The sequence below is a fragment of the Belonocnema kinseyi genome, chromosome 2, assembly GCF_010883055.1.
Source record: "Belonocnema kinseyi isolate 2016_QV_RU_SX_M_011 chromosome 2, B_treatae_v1, whole genome shotgun sequence".
Lineage (NCBI taxonomy): Eukaryota > Metazoa > Arthropoda > Insecta > Hymenoptera > Cynipidae > Belonocnema > Belonocnema kinseyi.
The window spans coordinates 174015367-174039614 of NC_046658.1; the positions used below are offsets into that span (position 1 = coordinate 174015367).

Here is a 24248-nt window from a genome sequence, read left to right on the forward strand (position 1 = left end):
CTCACGTCCACCAGTCCTTCATACTTTATTCCTGGGAGGAGAAGTGGTGTGAGAAGGGATGTGAGAAGGAGGTAGGGAGAAACTAACTGCAGGGCAAGTAGTGGAGGGCTAAGAAGAATTGGTAGGGAAATAAGCAAGAAATTTCAGAAGGTAATTTTGGACAAGGGAGGGTCATTAGTGAAGTAAGAAGTAAGGAAGAGAACTAGGAGATATAAAATAGAGGAAGTGAGTGGAGGGAATGATGAGATATGATAAGATAGGAAAATATGGGATGAGATAGGATAAGATAGAATAAGACAGGATAAGATAGGATAAGGTAGGATCGGATCGGACTCGACAAGCAGGATATAATAGAAAAGGAGGAATAGGGAGAAATCTGAAAGACCTAATTAGGATCTTAATAGGGTCAGAAACCCTTAATGTAGGCTCGCAGTGCCTAATTTGACTCACTTTTCCAAGTAAATTATACTGTAGCATTCCCTATTTCGTGTAAAGACTTTCTCCACTTTTCTACTTTGTCTGCATGAGGAACTGTGAGGCCAGAATGCAATTGCCGCAAAGCCCTTATTCCCCATTTCGTTTACATAATCGCATCCAATTCAGATGCACTTTATCAGGTTGAGTCTGAGCAGGAAATACGGTACTATCGCATTTGCGCCATTATCACACTTCCCTTGTTAGGAGAATTCATCTTACAAAGCACCGAGTGGGTTTATCATTTTCCAACCTGATATAATATAATGGATTATAATACATCAGTATATCTCTCTCTCGCGTAGAGTATTTTGTCACAACGTATTCAGGAGGAAATTAATTGGGCGCGTAAAACACAATTGAACTGAATAGAGAATGTACAAGTAAAGGAAGTCCACGGAGAACAAGCAAGTCGGAAGTAGGTATATAGTGAAGGTATTACGTGTCTGTGCTGCAGCACTTCCTTTGGCACCTGTTCCTCGTCAGTAATTCAATCAACTTGGACGAGGTGAGGATCCAAGATCCTATTAAAGAGACCTAAGGCAGCCATTTTGAAATGTATACTATCAGCCTTTTGCATAAGCTTCTACATCAAAACCATCGTCCGTCGCTTCACTACTTCTCTCTGACCCATCATCTACCTTTTTTTTTCACTTCAGCCTAATCTGGGGTGGTCACCTTTGGAAATTAAATCAATTTTTTTATCAACAGAGCCACTAGAATGATTAAAAAATTTCAATGTTAGTCCAAATTATTTTGGATGCGTTTAAATTAAGTTGGAGAAGTTCAAGGTTTTGGGATGTAGATAAGAATTTAAAAATAAAATTTGCTATGTCTAAGATTTTTTTTTCTCAAAAAAGATCTACTCTCTTCCCTCCATTGGAAATCAAACCACAGAAATTCCGATTGTTATTCAGGTGCTTTTCCATTAAGCTATTAGAGAGACCTAAAGAAGAATCTTTTTTCAGAAAAAGATGCATCAGACGTAGTTACTATTAATTAGTGTAGATATCATTACACCGTTCATGAAAATAGAAATAAACACCATCGACTAAATTAACTCTTTAAATAGAGAACATACTTCATGTTTAAGCAGACTGGATGAAAAATGATTTTATTAAAATTTTAAATTTTTATTTTTTTTCCGAAAATAGATCTACTCTTTTCGCTTCACTGGGAATCAAACTAAGGAATAAGGATCTATAAGGAACTAAGTTTCAAAATAACATACTGCCCGCAAATATTGACTGATTTGGGTCAATTTTTTTTAATCGTATAAGATTTCTAAGAGAATCGTCGAGCTTGTTATTCAAATTAAGCGTTCTATTTTTTATAAATAAACAAATATGACGAAGAAAATTACCATTTTTTCTATTTGGCGTTCCCGTTGCTCCTCAATAACATAATGATGGTTGAAATCGTCTAAGTTTTATAGAGTGAAATTATTTAAAGATATTTGAATATTATATTGTATTAAAAAAATTTAAAACAACTTATTTGTTGAAGAAATGTTTTTTACGATAATAAATAATTTAACGTTTTTTAAGGTATATTGCAACATATTTGGATAAAAACAATATAATCAAGAAGGCATTTTTTCTTGAGATTATTATTGTCAATAATATAACAAGTTTAATAAACAAATGCATTAATCAGATATTTTTCGAAAGAAAAATTCGTTTCTTACAATGTCATTTTTTTAAATTAGTAAATTAATGCCAAGTTTGAAAAACTTCTTAGTTTTCAGATTTATATTATGACTTTATTTTAAATTTGATAAACAAATGCATAGATAAGGGATTTTTTGAGAGAGAAATTCATTTTTTTCATTGGCAACTTTTTTAATCGGGAACTTCATGATAATTTTATAAAGAATTTATAATCATTGATCAACTAGATGGATTTTTCAAGCAATCATAATAAACAAATGTATTATTGAAAATTCTGTCGACAGAAAAAATCCTTACTTTTATGTCAGACTTTTTAATTGGAATCTTCACAATAAGTGCAGCAACGTGCACGATAAGTTGATAAATTTTATGATTTTTTCAGACGAATTTAATAAACAAATACATTATTTGCGCGTATGTGGACGCAAAATTTCGTCCTTTTCGATATCAGTCTTTTTAACGTGGAAACTTTATGGTAATTTCAACAAACGTCATAATAAGTTGCTAAAATTCATTTTTTCTTCAACATTTAATAAACAAATGAATTTTCCTAAAGCTGCAGCATTATTGAAATAATGACATTATTGAGAAACTTAAACTGAAAAGACTGAGATAAAAAAAACTTTTCCTCGAAAAATGTAGAAATAATGCATATCCTTATTAAATTTGTTTGAAATATGATAGAATTTATCAATTAATTATAAGTGTTAATTAAATACTTAATAAGTTGCCAATGAAAAAGACTAACCTACAAAAACAGCAATTTTCCCTTTCGCAGATACCCGAATAATGCATTTGTTTATTAAATTTTCTTTTTTAATTTAAATGTTAGCAACTAATTATAAATGTTGTTAAAATTGTCTTAAAGTACATAAATTAATAAGACTGATATCGATACAGACAAAGTTCTTGCACTCACAGATAACCGAAAAGTGCATTTGTTTGTTGCATTCTTTTTTTTAAATCATAAAATTATTCAATATATTATGATTTTTTCCCTAAAATTATGATGAAGTTCCTAATTAAAGAAGTTGTTACAAAAAAACACAAATTTTTCTTTTGAAAAATGCGATATTTATGCATTTGTTTATTAAATTTATTGCAGAATATAGTGAAATTCATCAACTAATTATCAATGTTGCTGAAATTGTCATTGAATTCCCAACTAAAAGGACTGATATTAAGAAATCCAATTTTTCTTCTGACAAATACCTGAATAATGCATTTATTTATTAAATTAGTTTTAAAAAAATTATAAGATTAATCAAGAAGTTATGCATTTTTCTAAAATTCTTATAAAGTTCTGAATTAAGAAAAATGCATGAAAAAAAATTGTGCAAAGGTGTATAAAATTTTCTCATAATTTTATTGTTTTTATCAAAATTTCTTGCAATTTAATTTAAAATAAAACGTAAAATTATGAAAAGTCGTAAAAACATTCTTTCAACGAATAATTTGTTTATGGAGTTTTGTTTTGTTTTGTATATAATATTGTAATATCTTGATCTAATTTTACTCTGTGAAACTCAGGCGACTTCAACAATTTTCATGTTATTGACGAACGCTTGCAACGTCCAAGAGAAACAATTGACATTTTTTTATTTATGAAAAAATTGAAAGAATATATTAAAAATCAAGCTCGACAATGTTGTGGACTGTGCGTTATTTTGAACGAAAACAGTTATATTTAAAATAAATATATTAAAGAAGGTAAGATTCCCAGTGGATGAAAGAGAGTATATCTTTTACCACAAAAAATTTAAATTACAAATTTTTATAAAATTTTTGTTCTAACAAGTCCGAAAGGAAGTTAAGTATTTTCTATTTATTGAAGAATTAATCTAATCGAGAATGCTGATTTTCTCTGATGATATACAGATTCCTTCAAACTTACTATTTCATCCTGATGTATTTTTGTTAACAATAATCGAAAAATAAAAAAATTTAATTTTTTATGTCACATTGATGCTTTTTTTGTTGGTATCACATGCAGAAAAATGTAGAAATGTTGTTTTTCAGACAACTTTATGTTAGAAGCTTTTCCAGTGTATTTTTTCTTAAAATTTAAATGTGCATCGAAAATTCTCAAAAATTCTTAAAAGTCTCAAAAATTTAAAAAAAAAGAGAAAAATTTATTTTTATTTATTACTGCGTATAGATGCTCATCCAAAGCACTATGCGACTGTTTATTACTAATTAAATTTTGCTCTGCTTTAATCTTTTTTTTCGACATCAGTGGGTAAAAAATTAGTATAAATTAGACCACTGCATTATTTCAAACACTGTGCTAGATTTTTTTTTAGTAGTCCGATAGTTTTCAAAGAGTAAGGAAATTAAATGGCTAGGCATCTAGATGTGCATTGAAAAATAAAATTGGATGTTTATTCGTTAGTTTGTGTTAAATGTTGTTAATAATTCAAAAATTTTGTTTTTGGACTATTATGCTGCAAGCTTTCCTATCAGTTCAATTTGTTTTGGAAAAGACTCCAGCTGAAGTGCTTGAGCTTTATATGTGAATCGACAAAAGAAATTTACCATTTCAAACTACATTTGCCATCCTTTTAAAATTTTTATTTTTTTATAAATACTTCCATTCGCAAAATAAAATGGGCTGTTACAATCGACATTGAATTATGCGACATAATTTTTCCTAAACAGAAAAGAAATTCGAAAATCTAAGATAACTATTTTAAATGAAAGATTTATAACTCCAGCTATATTATTTATTTCATCCTTAGGTCCCTTTTTCAAAATTCATTTGAAATAATTCTAAATTATGCTGGAAATTCCTAAAACGAAAAAAAATGACAATTGAATAAAGAAAATATTGATCTTAATACAAAAGACTTTATTTTCTTGATGGAAAAAATGTATCATATCTGAAAAAGTGTAATTGAATAAAAAAAACATAACTTTAATCAATTACATTGTTCTTTATCTATAAGAAGTTGCTCCCATCAACTAAATGTTTTATCGTCTCTACTAAAACTAATATTTTTTTTATTCAATCCTATTTTCTTTCCAAATATTTCAGTACTCTATCCTAGTTCAAAAAGTAAGTAAATGTAAAGTATGCTACCAACATTTTTCAGCATCTTTTATTTAATTTAAACCTTCTTTGCTTAAAAAAATTTTTATTCTTCTTCAATTAAAATTTTCTTCTGACTTTCACAAACACAAGATTATATTATTTTTAATGTTATATTCAAATATGATACATGCTTCTAATGAGCAATCAGTAATCTTGAGTATATAAAATTTTAATTTCATTAATGTATTACACTTCTGCTTTTATCACCAACAATAAATGTGCAATTAATTTAACTACATTATATTATTAAACCCTCATTTTGTAAGATAAAAAGTACAAAAGTGAAATCTATTTTTGTCATGAACGAAGTTACATCAGAAAACTTTTTTGAATAAATCACTTTTAATTTTCTGGTAATTAATTTCTAATTCAATTTACAGAAAGCGCACTATTATATTACTTTTGTATTCACAAGTAATGAAATTGAAATACATGATTGACAAGTTACATTGAGGAAATTGTTTGCCATGTAAGAAACACGTAATTAAAGATAATTTTAATTCAAAAATTAGTTGAAGTCTTTCCTGCTTGAAAGTGGTCTCAGTTAAAATAATATTTGACATACGAGATTTTCTACAAATTCTACAATCGAGTAAGACCAAATTCTGCTTTTGTTGAGTATATTCATTCACTAATTAAAATCTCGTGTTTGCCTTTGTCCAACTTGTTCCACTAGTTAGTTGCGTAAGCTGACCTATCGTAATAGGCTTTGTTTTTTCTACAGATTGGAATGTATTTAGAGCTTGAATCCTCCAACTAAACTTCTGAACAAAATTTTTTTTATTTATTTACTGAAATTTTTTACAATATATAGATATACAAAAATATTAAAAATAAGGACACTTTTGTCTTCAAACTGGTTAACATGGATCTGCAAGTTATTTTGGGATAAATTTTATTATTAGACCTAATGAAGTATGAATTTTGATTAAATCATGTAATTTTGTTCATTTTTTATTATCAATATAAATGAGCAGAGGGCATTAGTGCCTTAAGGTATATGATTTAAGCCTTAAAGGTACTAAAGACCAGTTTTCAACTACAGAATGCGCAGCCCAAAGAATCTCAAAACGGAGACAATAAAGTGATTTTTTACGAAAATAGGGGAATAATGCGGAATTTTTTCTTTTATTGAAAAAAAATGATTTTCTAGCGAGAGCGATGAATTTTCAAGCTAAAACGTGAAATGTATTAGAAAACCGTTGTCTTCTCTACACAAAAAGAATAATTTTGAACAAAAAAGTTACATTTTTACTAAAAAGGAAGACTTTTCTACCAAAAAGACGAATATTCATCAAAGCAGTTGAATTTTTAAACCAAAAATATCAATTTTTATCAATATAGTTACTTTTTAAAGATTTATTAAATTTGAAACAGATTTGAATGTTTAACCAACAGTTTTATTTTCAATAAGATAAATTAGTTGCATTTAGTTGAAGTTTCCATTCGAAAGGAAAGTATTATCAAGAAATTTAAAAGTTACATTTTAAATTTACATAAGTAATTAAAATTTAAAAAAACAGTTTTTATTAAAATAGTTTAACTTTACCAAATATATGAATATTTGATCAATATGAATAGTTAATTTTAACAATAGACATCAATCTTTAAGTATAATGATTAATCTTCAATAGATCTTGTTAAACTTTTAGTTCGAAAAAATATTTTTAATAGGAAAAAAACAAGTTAAAAAAATATATAATTTAAAATTTAATTCCCGTAAATTAAACAAAAAAGAACATTTTTCAATAAAAGCATTGAATATTTAACCGCAAAAAGGTGATATTTCAAACAAGAATATTAATTTTTTACCAAAGAAGTTGAATTTTCAAGAAAATTTTCAACTTTTTGCCAGAAAGTTGCATTTTCAACCCAAAAGATATAATTTTTACTGAAAGAGATGAATTTTTCTAACAAGAAGATTAATTTTTAAAAAATTCACACAAGAAACCTTTTAGTTCAATTTTCAATAACAATACATAAATGTTGGAAAAAAATTTAATTTTCCACCAAAATGGTTGAATTCTATGAAAAAAATTGTATTGTAAATTTTACTTTTTGGCTTAAATAATTTTGTGTTTAACTTTTTTTACGTCTCATGAAGTATTAGCGAAGAATCAAAATTTTTTTATATTCACCATTTCTTCTTTTGACATCTTTGTTCTATCAACTATGGTTTTACTGTAAAAGGGAATTTTTTATTATTTAGAAAGCATTTGCAACAGATGAATCCAGAAAAATCGGTCAAAAATAGTTAGTTTATGGAATGTTTTTTAGGCCTTGACATACTGTTCCAAAGGGCAATCGAATTTGAAATTTTATTTTTAAAGTTATCATGTTTAAAGACGAAAGTCATTTTTTCCATAAAACCAATAGCAGACATTTATGACCTCATATAATACAATTGGCATCTAACCAGAAAAATCTGGTCAGGAAAATGAAATTTTACTGTGAATCCTAAACTCCAACGATCATCCACTTAGAGCCTCTTATCACAAACCAGAAATTTGAATTTTCAATCTAGAACTACACACTGAACAGTCTCAATAAATAATATATATATACAGTGTGTCCAAACAGTTCCGTACCCCTTGAATATATTTGAAGGTAAAATATTTTTCATTGAGGTCAAGGTCATTCTTGAAGTAACTTTTAACGAGGAATTTAATGGTTACCGTTTATGTAAACCTTGATGATGACCTTCAAGGTGATTTCAAAGTCAACTTGAAAAAAATTGAAACACTCCTCTTTGACATTGGAAATCGATAGAGTGAAAAATTTCACGTTTAAATACATATGAAAGTCATAGGTTCAATTTGACCTTGGAGGTCGCTTAAAGGTCATTAAAACTTAAAGAACGTCCTAAGACGTCAGAGATCAGAAGATTTTGACAAAATGTCATGTGAATGGAAGATATTTTTTCAATAAGGCATTCTTAATTGTGACCTTTAGTTTGAACTTGACGATGAAATTAAAAACTTTTGAAGGTCAACTTTTTTTAAATAGAAATCCCACTTCTTAATATCGGAAATTTCACTTTTAAACATGTATTAATGTCATTGCTTGAATTCGATCTCAAAGGTCATCCTAAGCTCATTAAATCTTAAACAAGGTCCGATCACCTCTAAGATCAGAAGCGAGGGGACTCACGAAAATTAGGCACAGCAATAGGAACAGAATTAATAGGTCTACGTCGTTATTCCTGGGTTACACTAGAAGTAAATCTAATTTTTATTAGACAGGACCTTATAGGTCAGAATCATGGTCACTACGGAATGTGCCTTGTTGAGACAAATTATATTGATATTAATTTTTTTACAAAAGCTTCTTATCTCAGAAGTGTTCGGATCTCGTTTAAGTTTTAATGACTTTAGAGTGACCTTCAAGGTCAAATTAAATCTATGAGCCTAATACAAATTTTGACGAGAAATTTCCCGCTCTATCGATTTCCAATTTCAAAAAATAGGGTTATCCTTTTTTGACCTTGAAATGGCCTTTAAGGTAATCGCTAAAGTCAAATTGAAGGCTGTCGTTAAAAATTCCTCATTAAAATTTACTTCAAGAATGACCTTGATCTCAATAAAAAAAAAGTTGACCTGATAAAGTATTTAGGGGCCCGGAACTTTTTAGAAATCCTGTATATGTGCAAACCACAATCAACAACAATCATCCCAGGAATCTATAGATATAAACCAGATCAGAAGAGAGAGCAAGGGTGAATAAACTGGTTAAAAGGGAGAAGCCCTTCGGCACGTTGGGAAGAGAAATCGATGTTTCCACTATCGACAAAGTTGCACGTCTGATCACTATTACTGCTCTGCGCACCATGAAGTTCGAACAATCGCATGGCTGTAATAACGCAGCGACGTGTTGAAAATCGTGTTTCTCTGTCTTCCCATTCAGCAATTGCACAGTTAGAACTGTTGCATTTCTAAGTTCCTAGTAGCTTTAGCTCAGACCCATTTGCCAATAGCAATAGAAATAGCAATCTAATTCACGTTCATTTAGAAATATTAGTGTAGCCCCTAAATCGAGTACGTGATTTCGAATCCTCTATTCATCGACAAATGTCTCAGAATGGCTCTATTAGGCGAAGAAGGTGTCTTTCTTGGAAGGATCAAAGTTTTTGGACTCGCGTGTGAAGACGATGAGATTTTCATGACAAAAGAAGCCAACTTATGAGAACTTAAGCCAACCATGACAGAAATCGTGGAAAATTTAAAATATTTGTACAGTGGAACTCTTCTATAGTGCTGATTTTGAGGTTGACGGTGGGTGCGAAATAACTCGTTATAACCCGCTTCGCTTTTGTTTTTTCAAGACTGAGTGCTCGCCTGAGTGACAAACACAGACCCTACGCACCCCACGCAGCTCCTCTTAAACATACCTGCAGCGCGGCTTCGATTCCCGAAAGGGCTATAGAAAGGAGGGCTCTAAAAGGGTTTCACTGTATTAGTATTTTCACAGCAATAGTTCTGGGAAAGCAAGCAAGTATGATTTCTAAAGAAAACTGATTTTTTTTAGAAATCAACCCTTTGATTAAAAATTAACATTTTTTGGAAAATTTAGGCTTGTTGCTGAAAATTAAACTGAAATTCTTCTTGGTTAGAAATTCAACTCGTTTTTTAAATTAGTCTTTTTGGTGTTTAAATATTATTTAAAGTTTTCGAATTTTTTCGGTAGAAAATTGTTCTTCTATATTGAAATTCAATATTTTCTGGTTGAATGAGCAACCGTTGTATTAATAATTAATCTGGTTTTATTTAGGATTGAACGATTTTTTTCAATTATCTTTTCGGTTCAATTTAAATCAATAAAATTTAAACCAACTTTTTAAAAAATGATTTTTCTTTTAAAAATTAATTTTTTTTCAATGAAATTTTAATCATTCCAGTTACGAATTCATTCTTTTACTTGAAAATTCATCTGTTTGGTGAAAATTAAAATACTTGTCTAACCTACTTTGTCAAAACAAAAATTTCTTGATTAAAGTTCATCTCTTTGGTTAAGAGTTAAACTATTTTTTTAAGAAATCGCTTTCATAATTTTTTAATTGATTCTTTTAACTGTAAATGTAACTATTAATTTCTGACTTTTTTAAAATAAAAACTTCAACTAATTGAGCAAAAGTATAACTTCTTTTTAAAAAATAATTTTTCTCATTGGACGTTCGTCTCTTTAAATACATATTTTGTCTCAAATTAAAGTATATTGTTTAGAATTTGTCTTTTCTTACTTGGATTTAACAACTGTTTATTTGAAATTAGAATTTTCGTTAAATTATTCTTTAATTTTTTGTCTAAAATTACTATTTTGCAAATCTTCTAAAATCTTTTTAAACAATCTGTTCAAATTAATTTTTCGAAATGCAAGTTATTTTAATTTTTCCTAGGAACCTGAAAAAATGTCTTTCATTTTCGTGAAACCTTACAAAATTTTGAAAAAAAGCTGTACAAGTTTAAATTATTCATGAATCGTTTTAAAACTTTTGAATATCTCTCAAACTCATTCTTTGTTCTGAAATTATGTTGTCAACTTTTTTTTCGATTTCTCTTGAAATTTCTTACAAAACAGTCATTTAAAAATTGCCCATGAATTTTCAGAACTTTATTTCTTACCTCACAAAATTCAAGTTTCCAAAAAAAGTGTAAATCTTGAAAAATTACAAAAAATCATCTCAAAGTCTTTCATATTCTTTTAACCCAAATTTTAAAATCTTTAAAATCTAAAATTATTCTTTTAAACTAAAACCGAAAACATTTCTCCTCAGATCTTTCATAATTATTAGAAAGCTTCTAACTTTTTTATTATGGGTATTTAGGTGTCCTCTGAGTTCACTTTTATAACCTAATTTTCATACCGGAGCGATAATTAATGGAAATGATTCGATAAAAAAAAACCATTATTAGAAAAAGCCACTGTGACATTCCCGCTATAATTATTTCTAAGTACTAATTCAAGTTTTCAAAAACCTAATAATAATTTAGCACAATATTTGTCATTGGATAGTCTGCGTTTGAAACCTTTGATCAGTGCCATTTACTATCTCCTATTATGTTAATTATATCAATATTAATTGGTTCATCAATAATGTACAATTATTAACAAATGGTTTCCATATTCTATCTCACTATTCATAATACAGGATTCACCTTTCAAAAACATGATTGATCAAAAATGATTAAAAAACAATTATCTTTATTTAATCATTAAGTGCGATTGACAAGTCTTATTATCAGATCTTTTTATTCTTGATTTCCGGATCGAGGATGATGAAATTTAATAGAAACTTTGTCATTGGCAACGAATGAAATTGAGTTGGAAGAAATAGATGAATATGCAGATTTTTCCTGCTTCTATACTTCCTTGATGAGAGCAATGGAAATCGCTATCATTAGTTTAATTGTGCCAGATTCAGATTATTGAAATTCGATGCAGCTCATAATTTGCATGTCTCCCTGATTACAAAATTTGCAAGAATAATTTATCTCTAAATATTATACCAATTTAGCAATAATTGTTGAGAACAAGTTTTAGTGATTATACATTTTTTTAATTCATAGAAGAACTTTTAAGGATTTAATTAACGAAAATTTTTAACGTAAAACCAAATTTCAAATTATTTATGTGTTTAGTTACATACTTCTTTTGGCATATCCAGTTAATTGCCGAATTTCTGAATCCCTTTAAAGTAACTTATGAATTTATTCAATAAATTTTTTAATATTTATAATTAAATTACACTAGTAAAGTTTCAATTAGAGTTTATAATCAAAAAGGTGTTATGGTCATTCTAATAAGATAGTATACGCTCATTTTTTTTATTAAATAAAGATATAAGAATAAAAATGATTTATATCCCTATTCGTTTTTAATTTGAAAATAATTTTAAATTGCCATGGAGTTACTTATTTTGTCCAAAAACTAACTTCATAAATAAAGCTTCTCTTAAATAAAAAAATATTAATTCTCGATTTTCTTATATGAAGGATCTGAAAGCAAATATTATTATTATTTCAAAAGAAAAATATTTTGCATTAAAATATTTTTCATTAAATTTCAAAATTATATATTTTAATGAGTGTCTTTTTCATCTTATTTATTATTATTTTAATTCATATTGTGATTATTATAAGGTGGTCGAAAAATTTAGTAACATTTTTTGTCCGGAATAATTAAGAAATTTCCCTAAACGTTATAATTCAAAAATAAAAATTCTAGCATTGCAACATTTTAAAATAAATTACAAAGTATTAAAATAACAGAAATTACATTGATTTTAATGAACTTGGAATACATTTAAAAAGATTTGAGAAAAATAAAACAAATTTCATGTGACTTGAAAATAAATTCAAAGTGAATAGAAAAAAGTTCAAGTGAATTGAAGTTACTGAAATCAATTAAAGATTCCCTGCGCTGTTTCAAAATATCCTAAAATAATTTTAACTTTTAAAAATCTTCTAAAATATCTTGGAAATGTTTGAAGTTCTTGAACACGCTTTGGAATCTTTGATAATAATCTCAACGATTGGAAATTCTTGAAATTCTTGTTGAATAAATGCTTTTAAATCTGTTAAAGCTTAGTAACATTTGGGAAATATATATGAAGAATTTCCGGAAATGTTTTATAATGTCTAAAATATTTTATATCCGCGGAAATCTCTTGAAATCCCTTGGAATATGTTGAAGGCCTTAAAAATGTTTTAAAATGTTTTAATTCGTTAAAGTAATTGAAATCTTATTCAATCTTTTTTAAATCACATAAAACTTGTTAAAGCGATTTAAAATCCCTTCGAAGTTTTAATAATATACTAAAAACTTTCAAATCCTTAATAATAACTTCAAATGATTGAAATCCATTCAACATTCTTCGACATCCTTTAAAGTCTTTAGAGTTCTCTGAAATTCCTTAGGATTTCAAAATCTTTTAGAGAGACAGAAAGAAATTTTAGAACTTTGTTAAAGTTTTTAAAAAATATTTCGGGTACCTTAAAACATCTTAAAATCTTCAAAATCATACGAAGTCCATTAATTTTTGTGAATTAAGTATTTGAAATACATTGAAGTGGTTTAAAATCTCATGAAATATTTATTCAAAATTTTGCAGAATCTTTTAAAATACCCAAAAATATGTATAATCCTTTAAAATCGTTATAAAATTTTGAATTCTGTTTAAACAATTGAAATCCCTCAACAATTTTTATATAAACACCTTGAAAATTTCTAAGAATTAAAAAAATACTCAACAATCTTTTAGTTATGGACCTTTTTCTTCATTTGTGTAATGAAAAATCTTTCAAATAATTAAATAATTCAAAATGTTTAAAATCAATTAAAAATTTGTTTAAATGTTTTGAAATATTCACTTATTTACTGAAATTTTTGCGACTTCCTTGGGATTAAAAAAAACCTAATCTATTTCAAATTGTTAAAAATCTTTTAGCCTCTTCTAGAATTTGTAAAATTTCTTGAAAATGCCTTGGAATTGATAATATCCTGGAATATTTTAATTGCTTAGAAATATCTTTAAACTACTCAAAACTACAAATTATTGAAAACTGTTACAATTTTCCTTGGAAAATTTTAAGGTCCCTTAAAATATTTCAAAATTGTTGAAATCTATTGTAATCACTTAAAACTTTTTAAAACTGATTGTTTTTTAAATATTTACAACATAAAAAATCCTTGGAAGGCCCTTTAAATCAGTAAAATGTATTTAAAACTTCTTAAAACCTTTTAAAGTACCCAGAAAGTTTTGAAAGAAATTAAGGATTTGTAAACATTTTCGCTCAATTTGGGTGCAGTTGTTCACCAATAGATTCCCATTAAAGAGACTTTTAATTAAAATTCGGCAGCTCCGTCAATTAAAACAATCTCTAACTTTTATTGTTCCCCTTAGAAATGTCGATATTTAATTTTAAAATATACATGAGGATTCAAGCAACTTTAGCCCGTTTCTCTGTATTTAATCCATGGGTTAATTTATCAAAAGAAAAGTTACTAAAGTGATCTTTTAATTTTAAAAGTGACTAAAAAGTAATTTGAGAAAAAAATTAACATGAAGTGATTGTGTGGTAGATCTGGTTATTATTGGCGGTTACTTTTGCAGTTTTTTTCTTAAAAAGTCAGGGTTAGATAGCCCTGTAATATACGTTCCATGTAGCGGCAGATAATTAGTTCCAAACGCCACCACACTGTCAGTTAAGTAGTAGCACAAATGACCATTAAAGAACTCAAAAGGCATTGAATTAATTTACTCTATACAAATATCCACCTACAGTACCATCCCATGTTAGCTTAAAATCAAATATCTTACATCACTCTTAGGGCTTTCACGCCTTCATATGAAATTTAATTTTTGCAAATATAACCAGAAGAACCATGGATAGGTTTTAACACTCGTCCTGCGAACCTTGATGTGATGTTATATACTCTAAAAATTGAATGATTCCTTATTTATTCTCATAAAATGTTTATTAGATGTAAAGGAACGTATTTTCCGCAATCCGATGTTTATCAGGACAATACAATTAATACGAAAAACGTGATTTCTTATGTTTCAGGAGGATCTAGTTTAGCCAGTGTGGTAGCAGGGAGTAATAAACCAACAAGAGCGTGGGATAAACCATATTTCGACGATGTCTCACCGCGAAATGTCACGGCTATCGTTGGACAAATCGCAGAATTAAACTGCCATGTTAAACATCCTGGCGACCGAACGGTGAGTGACCTTTGAAAAACTAATAACAGCGCTGTTGCATATGGTCAAAACAATATTTTTCTAGTGTAATTAAAAGATCACTGGAAATTGAATATAATTACTCAGGGAAATTATTTTTTAAATAAAATTTGAATAGTTTTAAATGATGTTTTAAATTATAAATTTGAAACTTTTGCGGGAAGATAAGGCATTCTGATTGGGCCAGCGTTTGAAGCAAACATCAGTCTGTATAGCGCAGTTAGTGAAGGAATTAAAATGGCCGCTGGTGATTAGAGTAAACATAACCTATTTTTACGCTTATTATTTGAAACGCATTAAAAAGGTATGAAGAAGAGCACAAGTTTTTCAAAAATGATTGGAATGTTCCTAAAACCGGGATTTGTAAAAAGTGGCATTTAGAATGTGCTAAAAGTCACTAAATATAATTATTGTGCTTGGTTCAGCGTTTTGCAGGCAGTGACGTTTCAGGGTCAGAAAATTGTTTGAATAGGGATTTCGATATACTTAAAAATTATTTTTTCTTATAAGTAAAGTATTCACAAATTTTATTAAATGTAATGAGATTTTTAGAATTTTGTGCAGTATTTATAAAATAGAATATATCGTCGAAAATTGATCCAAAAACCTCTTTGAAGTATTCTTTTTAAAGAACAAAGTATAAAAAGAGGTTTTATATCACTTTAGCCTGTCTTCATACTGCTTCTTTTTTTTATTTAGGAATTGTTTCATGGTAGCGCTGAGATCAGATTTTGGATTTTGATTTTAATTTCTTTAATTCTCTTTAAATTGTTATTCAAGAATAAAATTCTGTCAAGTAAGCAGGGTAGACGAAAAGTTTTATTTTCAAAATTCCCTGACGAGCATTTTAGTATTGCAATATTTTTATTGCAGAATATTTTATTATTCGAAAAATAGGGTTTCAGATACAAATTGATAATTTTTTTATTTATTTCAACTACAAAATATAAGTTTATACCATAGGATGAATTTTCAATTTAAAAGAAACACTTGTCAACAAAGCCATTTAATTTTACTTCAAAAAGTAGTTTAAACAAAATAATTATATTTTCAACCAAATACATGAAATTGTTTTCATTGGTTGAATTTTCCACCTAAAAGATTATATTTCTCCAAGTGATCAAATTTTAAAAGAAAAATTATCCAGTTTCATTTTAAAAAACTGTTGAATTTGCAAATAATGAAAATAATTTTTCAGAAGACATTTAATTTTTGAAAATTATAATTATAATTATTTAAAATTATCGAATTAAAAAAAGAACAAGACTGAAGTATAAACAGTTGGTAATTTTAAAACAACAAAATTGTCAAAATAAAAGATTAAACTTTAACAAAATAATTAGACTTTAATCACAATGTATAATTTTTTTCATGAAATTCTTACATTTTCAATGCACACAGACAAATTTTCAGCAAAATTGTTAAATTTATAAACATAAGAGATTAAACTTCGACTCAAAGCAATTACATTTAAGACCAAATAAATGAAATTTCAAAAACATAAATAATTTTTTAACGAAATAATTAAAATTTTCACGCGAAATTATGTTCTGTGAAACAAATTGTAGAATTTCAAAATAAAATTAATTAAACTTTAAACTGAAAGGTTCATACTTTAAGCTTAAGGAAACGAGTTTTTAAGAAAATAGATAACTTTCTAAGCAAATTTTTCAACTTTTCACAAAATAGTTGCATTTTAAAGTGAAAAGACAAATCTAAAAACAATGCATGAATTTTCAAATAGTTGAATTTTTAACGGGAAAATATCAATTTTCAACGAAAAGTGGATAAAATAAATTTTTTATTAAAAAACTATTAATTAAAAAAAGGTAAAAAAGTTTAACAAAGTATACACAATTTCAATAAAAATGTTAATTTTCAAGTACAATGTTTAATTTTATCGACAATCCGACCAATTTTCAACAAATAAAGATGTTGCAATTAAAAAAGAAAAAAGATATAATGTAAATTGTTAGAATGTCAAGGCAAACGATAAACTTTATTTAAAACATTTGAATTTTTAACAAGAAAATATCAATTTTCAACCAAATAGTACAACTTTCTGCTAAAGAGATAAATCTTTAACTCAAATAATTAGTTTTAATTGAAATAGTTAAATTTTTAGTTCAGAAAATTATTTTCAACAAAAACAGAAGAATTTTTAATACAAAAAATTCATTTTCATTTAAAAGGGCAAATCTTTAACAAAAAATGATTCTTTGAAAAATCAACGAAGAAATATTTCAGTTGAATTTATAACACTGAAATATGAATTTTTAAAGAAAAATTAATTTAAAAAACAAAAAAGTTAATTTTCATAGCAAAAATGAGGATTTTTTAACCAAATTATTGAATTTTTAACTAAATAATAATATTTTTAAGTAAAAACATAATATTGCTTAGAGGAAGCAACTACAAAAGAAAAGTAAATAGAAAATAGAAATCCCTAAACAATTATATATTTTTTTTACCAGTAGTATTCAAAGGCTAGAATCTTAATCTTTTGAAATTTTCAACTTGTATGATATAAAATTTTTAGCTTTAAAGTTCCAACATTTTAATTCACAAATTTCGAAACAACTTAACAGCAAATGGTTTTGGTTTATTAAAATTTATTGTATCTTACTTTTTTCGACAACTATTTTGAATACCTATTCATAATAAATACTTTGAATTAATATTTTTATTATATGCAATTTTTCAAGACAGCTTATAGCTCAGTATTTGAATTAAGCATCAAAATAAAAATTATTTTATTAATAGAGTCAAACAATTTCAGAATAAAAATGAAAAATAAAAAAATGATAAATTCTGAGTTGTTTCAAAAGGAACAAATGAAACATTTACCTGATAAATTTGACGACACTTGATTTTTGTTTAGTGTCACCGCAAAAGTGACACACGTGTTTGCAGGAAAGTTTTGAAATGCGGACGTACTTTCTCATTGTCTACATTCATGAAGTCATGTTTGTGAACAATGTGCGTCCCCGACAATGCTCAAGTTCCATTTTATTATTATTTTTTTTTTACAAAAGTAACAGGGTACAGGATGTTTGTACAAACTGTGGTGAAATGTTAAGAAGAATTGTTTCGTTCCAAGGGTTGATTAAATAGTCGTCTAGCTTTTGAAGCGTCATCGCATGTGGAATTTGATTAACAATGAAACAATCTCTCGCGTGTTAATTAAATCGTGCTGACAGGGGGGCAAACTTATTATATTTTTTGTCGAGGTATGTTCATGCCATAACAAGTTTGAACGCTTTGAGATTTGCATTTAATCTGATAGGTGCTGGGTATACCTCATCAGTTATTATGCAAATCACTTTTAATAAAAAAGAGACCAGAGTGCAAATTTCGACTTCACATTTAGTCGAGAGTTATGATTCAAAAGGGCATTTTATATTATTTTGAATGTCGCCACACTCTTTTAAAAAGATTGATCTTAATCTTCTTTATTAAAAAAAAGGGGATAATTACTCCAATTTTTGGTGCACACTAGTGTTTAAAGTTTTGAATTAATTTAAATATCAATTTTGAATCGATTACTTCGTTTAAATAATTTTTGAGAACAAAAAAAATTTGCCTCAGCCCGGATTTGAACCGGGGACCCAACTATAAATGAGTGGAGCGTTAACAAATTACGCTACCGAGACCTTATTGCCTTTTATTTTGCATTAGATTATATTATGTTACATTGTATTTAAATTAACTCATTATTTTGAAATATATCAGGCTGTTTTTAAACATTTCAAGGAATTTTTAATAGGTTTGAATAATTTTATTGAATTTCAAAATATTAAAAAAATGTAGGTACCAAAAGGAAACAGAATGATCTTCCAAGACATTAAAAAAGTTTTAAGGGATTTCAAACGATTTCAAAAGCTGTAAAATATTTCACGGCATTTTGAAAGAGTCTGAATCATTTTAAATAGACTTCAATCATTTAAAGAAATTTAAAAAGCCATTCGAAGGATTCTAAATTATTTTCAGGAATTTAAATTTTTTAAGGACTTTTAAAGAATTTTAATGATTTTAAGAGATTCAGACAAAATTGTATGGAGCTTTAAAGAATTATAAAGAATTTTGAAACATATGAAACAATTTTATAGCACCGGCCAGCTATAATAATATTTTTAATGATCCCAAGAAATTTTTTTACAAATTTGTGAGAATTTATTTACAACAAATAATGGATTTCTTAGGATTTTTAAAATATATGGAGATTTCAAGGGGTTTTCAAAGATTAGTTTTTTTTAATTTTCAGGATATTTCAAAAGATCCGTAAAATTTTTTAAGATTTAAAGGTGTTTTTAAGAAGCCCAAGGAATTTACAAAATTTTAAAGGATTTTGATATATTTTAAAGGATTTAAAACAGTTTGGGGTATTTTTGATAGATTTCAATAATTAAAGGTGATTCCAAGGGATTTTAAAGATTTCAGGAGATTTTGTAAATTCTAAGTAATTTTCAAATGACTAACAAAAATCCTTTTTCAACCAAACAGTTGCATTTAAAAAAATTCTGAGACAAAAATATATAATTTTCGAGAAATTGAATTCAATCAAATATATATACCAATAGTTTAACCCTTAATCGGAAAGATGTATTTTCAATCAAGGAGGTAAATGTTTTAAAAAAAGTAGTTCGACTTTGAACTAAATTCTTAAATTTTTAACAAATAAAAAATGAATTTTTGCCAAAAAATTTAAGTTGTGAACAAATAAGACAAATTTTCAAAGAAATACATTAATTTTCACCATTTTTGTTGGAATTTAAAAACGAAAGGACGATTTATCTTGAAAAGTTGAAATTACAATATGAAAATATGACTTCTAACTACAAAGTTCATTTTCTGTTAAATAGTTTGCTTTTCATAAAAATAGTTTAATTTTTAACGAAATAGTCCGAATTTTCCACCAAAAATATTATTCTTTAACAAAAAATTTATTTCAGAAAAATATCTAAAGTTCCTACCAAATTGTAGAATTTTGTTGCAAAAAAAATAATTTCCTTGAAATTAATTCAATTTTCGAGCGGTGAAAATTAGATTTCAAGCAAAACGATGAATCTTTAACCAGAAAAGTTAATTTTTGAAAGAAGTAGTTGAAATTTAAACCAAGTAGTTCAGTTTTCAACAACCAAATGAATTTTCAACAAAACGAAAGATCAATTTCCCAATCAAAAATATCAAAATTAAACCATAAATGGAATAGTTACATTTTAAGACAAAAAAATTAATCCTTAACTAAACAAAAAAGGAATTAAACAAAAAGATACTTCAATTTTAAACCACGGAGATCAATTTCCTATAAAAGTATTCAACATTAAACCCAAAAGATTATTTTTAATAAGAAAAATAATTTTATAAAAAAGGGGTGGTAAAATTTTCAATCAACTTATTAAATCTTTAAAAAAAAAAAAAAATTTTTAACAAAGTAATTGAACTTTTAACCAAATAATAAGATTTTGACCTCAGCGAAATTAATTCCAAATCAAAGCTCTTACGGGTAAATTTTCAATTAAAAATAGTTGTATTATTTTATTTGGGTCTATTGATTAAGTGGGAATGTGAGAAAAAAAAAGAGAAAAAAGTAAGTTCATAGAAAATAGCGAAAAAAAATCTGCTTTAAGGAATGGGAAAAAGGGAACCGTAGTTTTTTACTCGACACCCCCCCCCCCCCCCCCCCCCCCCCCCCACCGCCCTTGACACTAATTTGTGGTAAGAAGCTACTCCTAAGATGAATAGATAAATCGGAAGCAATATGGGCTTAAAGCTTGCATCTGGAGTACAATGTTAAATCTTCTGTACAAACAGGTAGGGACTATTCTAAGTGGTTTCAGAGAGCGTTAGGGCAGACAGAATGTAGAATGTATATATAGATATATAAAACATACCAGCCTATCTTGTGGTGTTCATGCATACATTGTTTATTCAGCCGATTCAAATATTTAGCCTTCTCATTCATTCCCTTCAAGGTATGTCCCTAAATCTAGGCACTGCAACTGCTGACTTAATTTAGAATTTTTTATTCTCGATTCCTCTCTAGCTGAGTAGTAAGAGTACCGGACTTGACACAGTGGCAAAAAAAAATTTTTTTCAGAACAATGTGCAGCCCACAAATATTGACCGATTTGGAAACAAAAAAATTGTGAATAACATGGAAAATGTAAAAATTACTTAAGTTAGATAGTGTAACATTAGTTCAAGATATACCAATATTACGTAATAAGCAACAACAAAATTTATAAACAAATTAGTTTTTGAAAGAATGTTTTTTTTACGATTTTCTATAGTATTTTGTTTTTTAAAGTTTTATCGCTAGAAATTTCGATAAAAACAATATAATCATTGAGAGATTTTTTTTCAAACTAATATTTTGTTATCAATATAAACAATTTAATAAACAAATGCATTAATCAGGCATTTTTCGACAAAAAAATGTTGTTTATGTCATTTTTTTAATTACGAACTTTATGTAAATTTTAGAAAACTCCAAAATTTGTTGATTAATCCTATAATTTTTTGTAACAAATTTAATAAACAAATGCGTTATTCGGGCATTTATCGGAATTTTTTTCTTAAATGTCACACAGTGGGGCAAAATTACGAAAAAATGTTCGAAATACGATTCCGGCTACAATTTCCAACTGATTAAACATTTTTTTCAGTTGAAGTTAATTAAATTCTTGTGACATCCCTTGATGCCGATTTTAAAAGGACAAATTATTGTTTACTTTATTTATACAAAAAGTACGCAAAAATCGTAATCAAGTTAAGATATTGTTACTATAGTAACACTCAATTAATCCCAAATGATTAATATTAGTGGTCAATCTATAAATAAACATTTGTGAAAAAATCTTATTGTTATAAACAAAATTAGGTGATTTTTGTGTAGTTTTGGATATTTATTAGTCGTTTTTTTGTTTTTAATCCAATTTAAAGCTACATAAAAACATATAGACAAAAAGAAATACATTTCTTATTGTTATAAGAAAATTTAATAAATAAATGCGCAGTTTGAGCAATTTTTAAATGCGTTTGAGGTACTTTTCTAAAAAAATTCTTTTTTTAACATTGCTTTTTGACAATATACACAATAAACAATGTTGCAATTTCAAGACATTTTTGTGATTGTTATATACAAATTTTAATTTTTTTAAATTCACAGTTTGAACATTTTTTAAGTTTTAGTTATTTTTGCCTTAACGTACCTTTTCAGTCTTTCTTGTAATACTTTTGTAAACTATATTGTCACTGTCTGACAAATGTCATTGTTATAAACCAATTTCATAAACAAATGCGCAGTTTGATTAATTTTTTAGTGTTTGAGGTATTTGGTTTTAAATTTTCTTCTTTTGGCATAGCAGTGATGTTTCAGCAAACTGTATTGTCAATTCATAACAATTTTGCGATTATCATTAACAATTCTACGTAAAAAATGCACATTTTGAACGATTTTTAAGATTTTCAATTACTTTTTTTAAACGTACTTTGTTCGTCTTGCTAGTGATACTTTTTTAAACTATATTGTTATTTTATGACAAATGTGATTTTTATGCACTGTACTATTGTCACTATTGTACTATTATAACTATTGTACTATTGTACTATTGTAAATATCGCAATATTGTAACTATTGTACTATTTAACTATCGCACTATTGTAACTATTGTACTATTGTAACTATTGTAGTATTGTAACTATCGTTCTATTGTAACTATTGTGCTATTGTGACTATCCTACTATTGTAACTATTATACTATTGTAACTATCCTACTATTTTAACTATTGTAATATTGTTACTATTGTACTATTGTAACTATTGTTACAAACTGTATTAATGACCTATTGGGAAGCCGAACAAAGCAAGTTTAAAAATAAGTAGCTAAAACACTATAAAATCGCTCAAACTGTGAATTTGTTTATAAAATTTGTATATAACAATCCCAAAATTGTCATGAAATTGCAACATAGCTTATTGTAACATCACTCCCAAGTCAAAATCAGCCTCGAAGGATCTATGAAGACTTTACTTAGCTTAAATTTGCAATAAAATTGTTTTTAATCGTTTAAAGATTATAGCCAAAATCATATTTTGAATATTTTTTTGTAATTTTGCCCCAATGTGTGCCAGTCCTTTCAGTTGGAAATTTCATGACAATTTCTGGAACATTCATAGGAATATCGTTTTAAACTAGATCATTTGACTTAAAAACTCAAAGTTACAATTTTTAAAAAATTTCGATTTTGTTAGTGTTTTTCTTGATAAATTAAGATTTTCTAACAAACGCGCAACAGATTTATTATATGTAAGGAATTAAAAATATGGCATCGTAATTCTGAAGTTAAGATGTTAGCTTTTATCAGTTATAAAAAATAATTTTCTTGCTTTTCTTTTCTATTATTTTAGATGATAGGTACAATGAATAAAATAAAATAGAAGACAAACAATTAATTGCGATTTAAAAAGTAATCATTTTTACAAATAATGCTGGTTTAAACAATTAAAAATTTTTAAATTTATTCTTTCCATACACTATACAGTCAGAAACATAATTGTAATTTTTCTGTTTTATTTTATTTTTTATGTAACGAAAAACAACTCCTTGAGCAAACAAAGATTGTTGGAACTAATAGAAATTTATTAAACATTAAAAGAAACGTTTTAAACTTATATAATAATTTAAGAAAACGTAGCATAGGATACTAATTTTAAAAGAAAGTTGATACAACTTGCTCAATTTTTAGCATTTTGAAAATAGACAATAAATAGTTATTTAAATAATTACATAATATTTTCAGAAGAATTTGCTACTCTAGACAATGACAAACAATTACATTTCAATGATAAACACAATTATTTTTTGGAACAAATATGGAGAAAAATTTCATTTATTTAAACAATTGAACATTTTTTTAAATTATTGTAAACATTAAAATTGTTGATTAGTAATAATCTTATAAAAGGACGACGGAAGTTGCTAAAAAATAACAATGACACGTACAAATTTACATTTTTTTGTCAAATTTGGGGGGAGTTGCAGGGGAGTGGGGATGGTTTGGAAATAAAAATTATTAGTATAGTTTTATTCCTTAGACACTTGTCCTAAATTCCTAAAAAGCTTGGCACGTTTCGATGAAACTCTGGAACATGAGTTGAATTTTTCGATAATTGAAAATTTCCCCACGTTAATTAAATGGGATTTTGAAGTGCCCGGAGGCACGTGTAAATATTTAAATTTAAAAAAAAATGACGGATTTTCTGTCCCTG

The 24248-nt window shown here is 27.0% G+C and overlaps 1 protein-coding gene across 1 annotated transcript in view; it reads left to right on the top strand.

Moving 5' to 3' along the window:
- Positions 1 to 24248, top strand: part of LOC117168250 (basement membrane-specific heparan sulfate proteoglycan core protein-like) — a 1113250-nt gene that overhangs the window by 360038 nt on the left and 728964 nt on the right. Inside the window, exon 3 of the mRNA XM_033353751.1 lies at positions 14799 to 14956. Within this exon, the coding sequence (XP_033209642.1) occupies positions 14799 to 14956 (158 nt within the window). The remainder of the gene's footprint in view (positions 1 to 14798; positions 14957 to 24248) is intronic.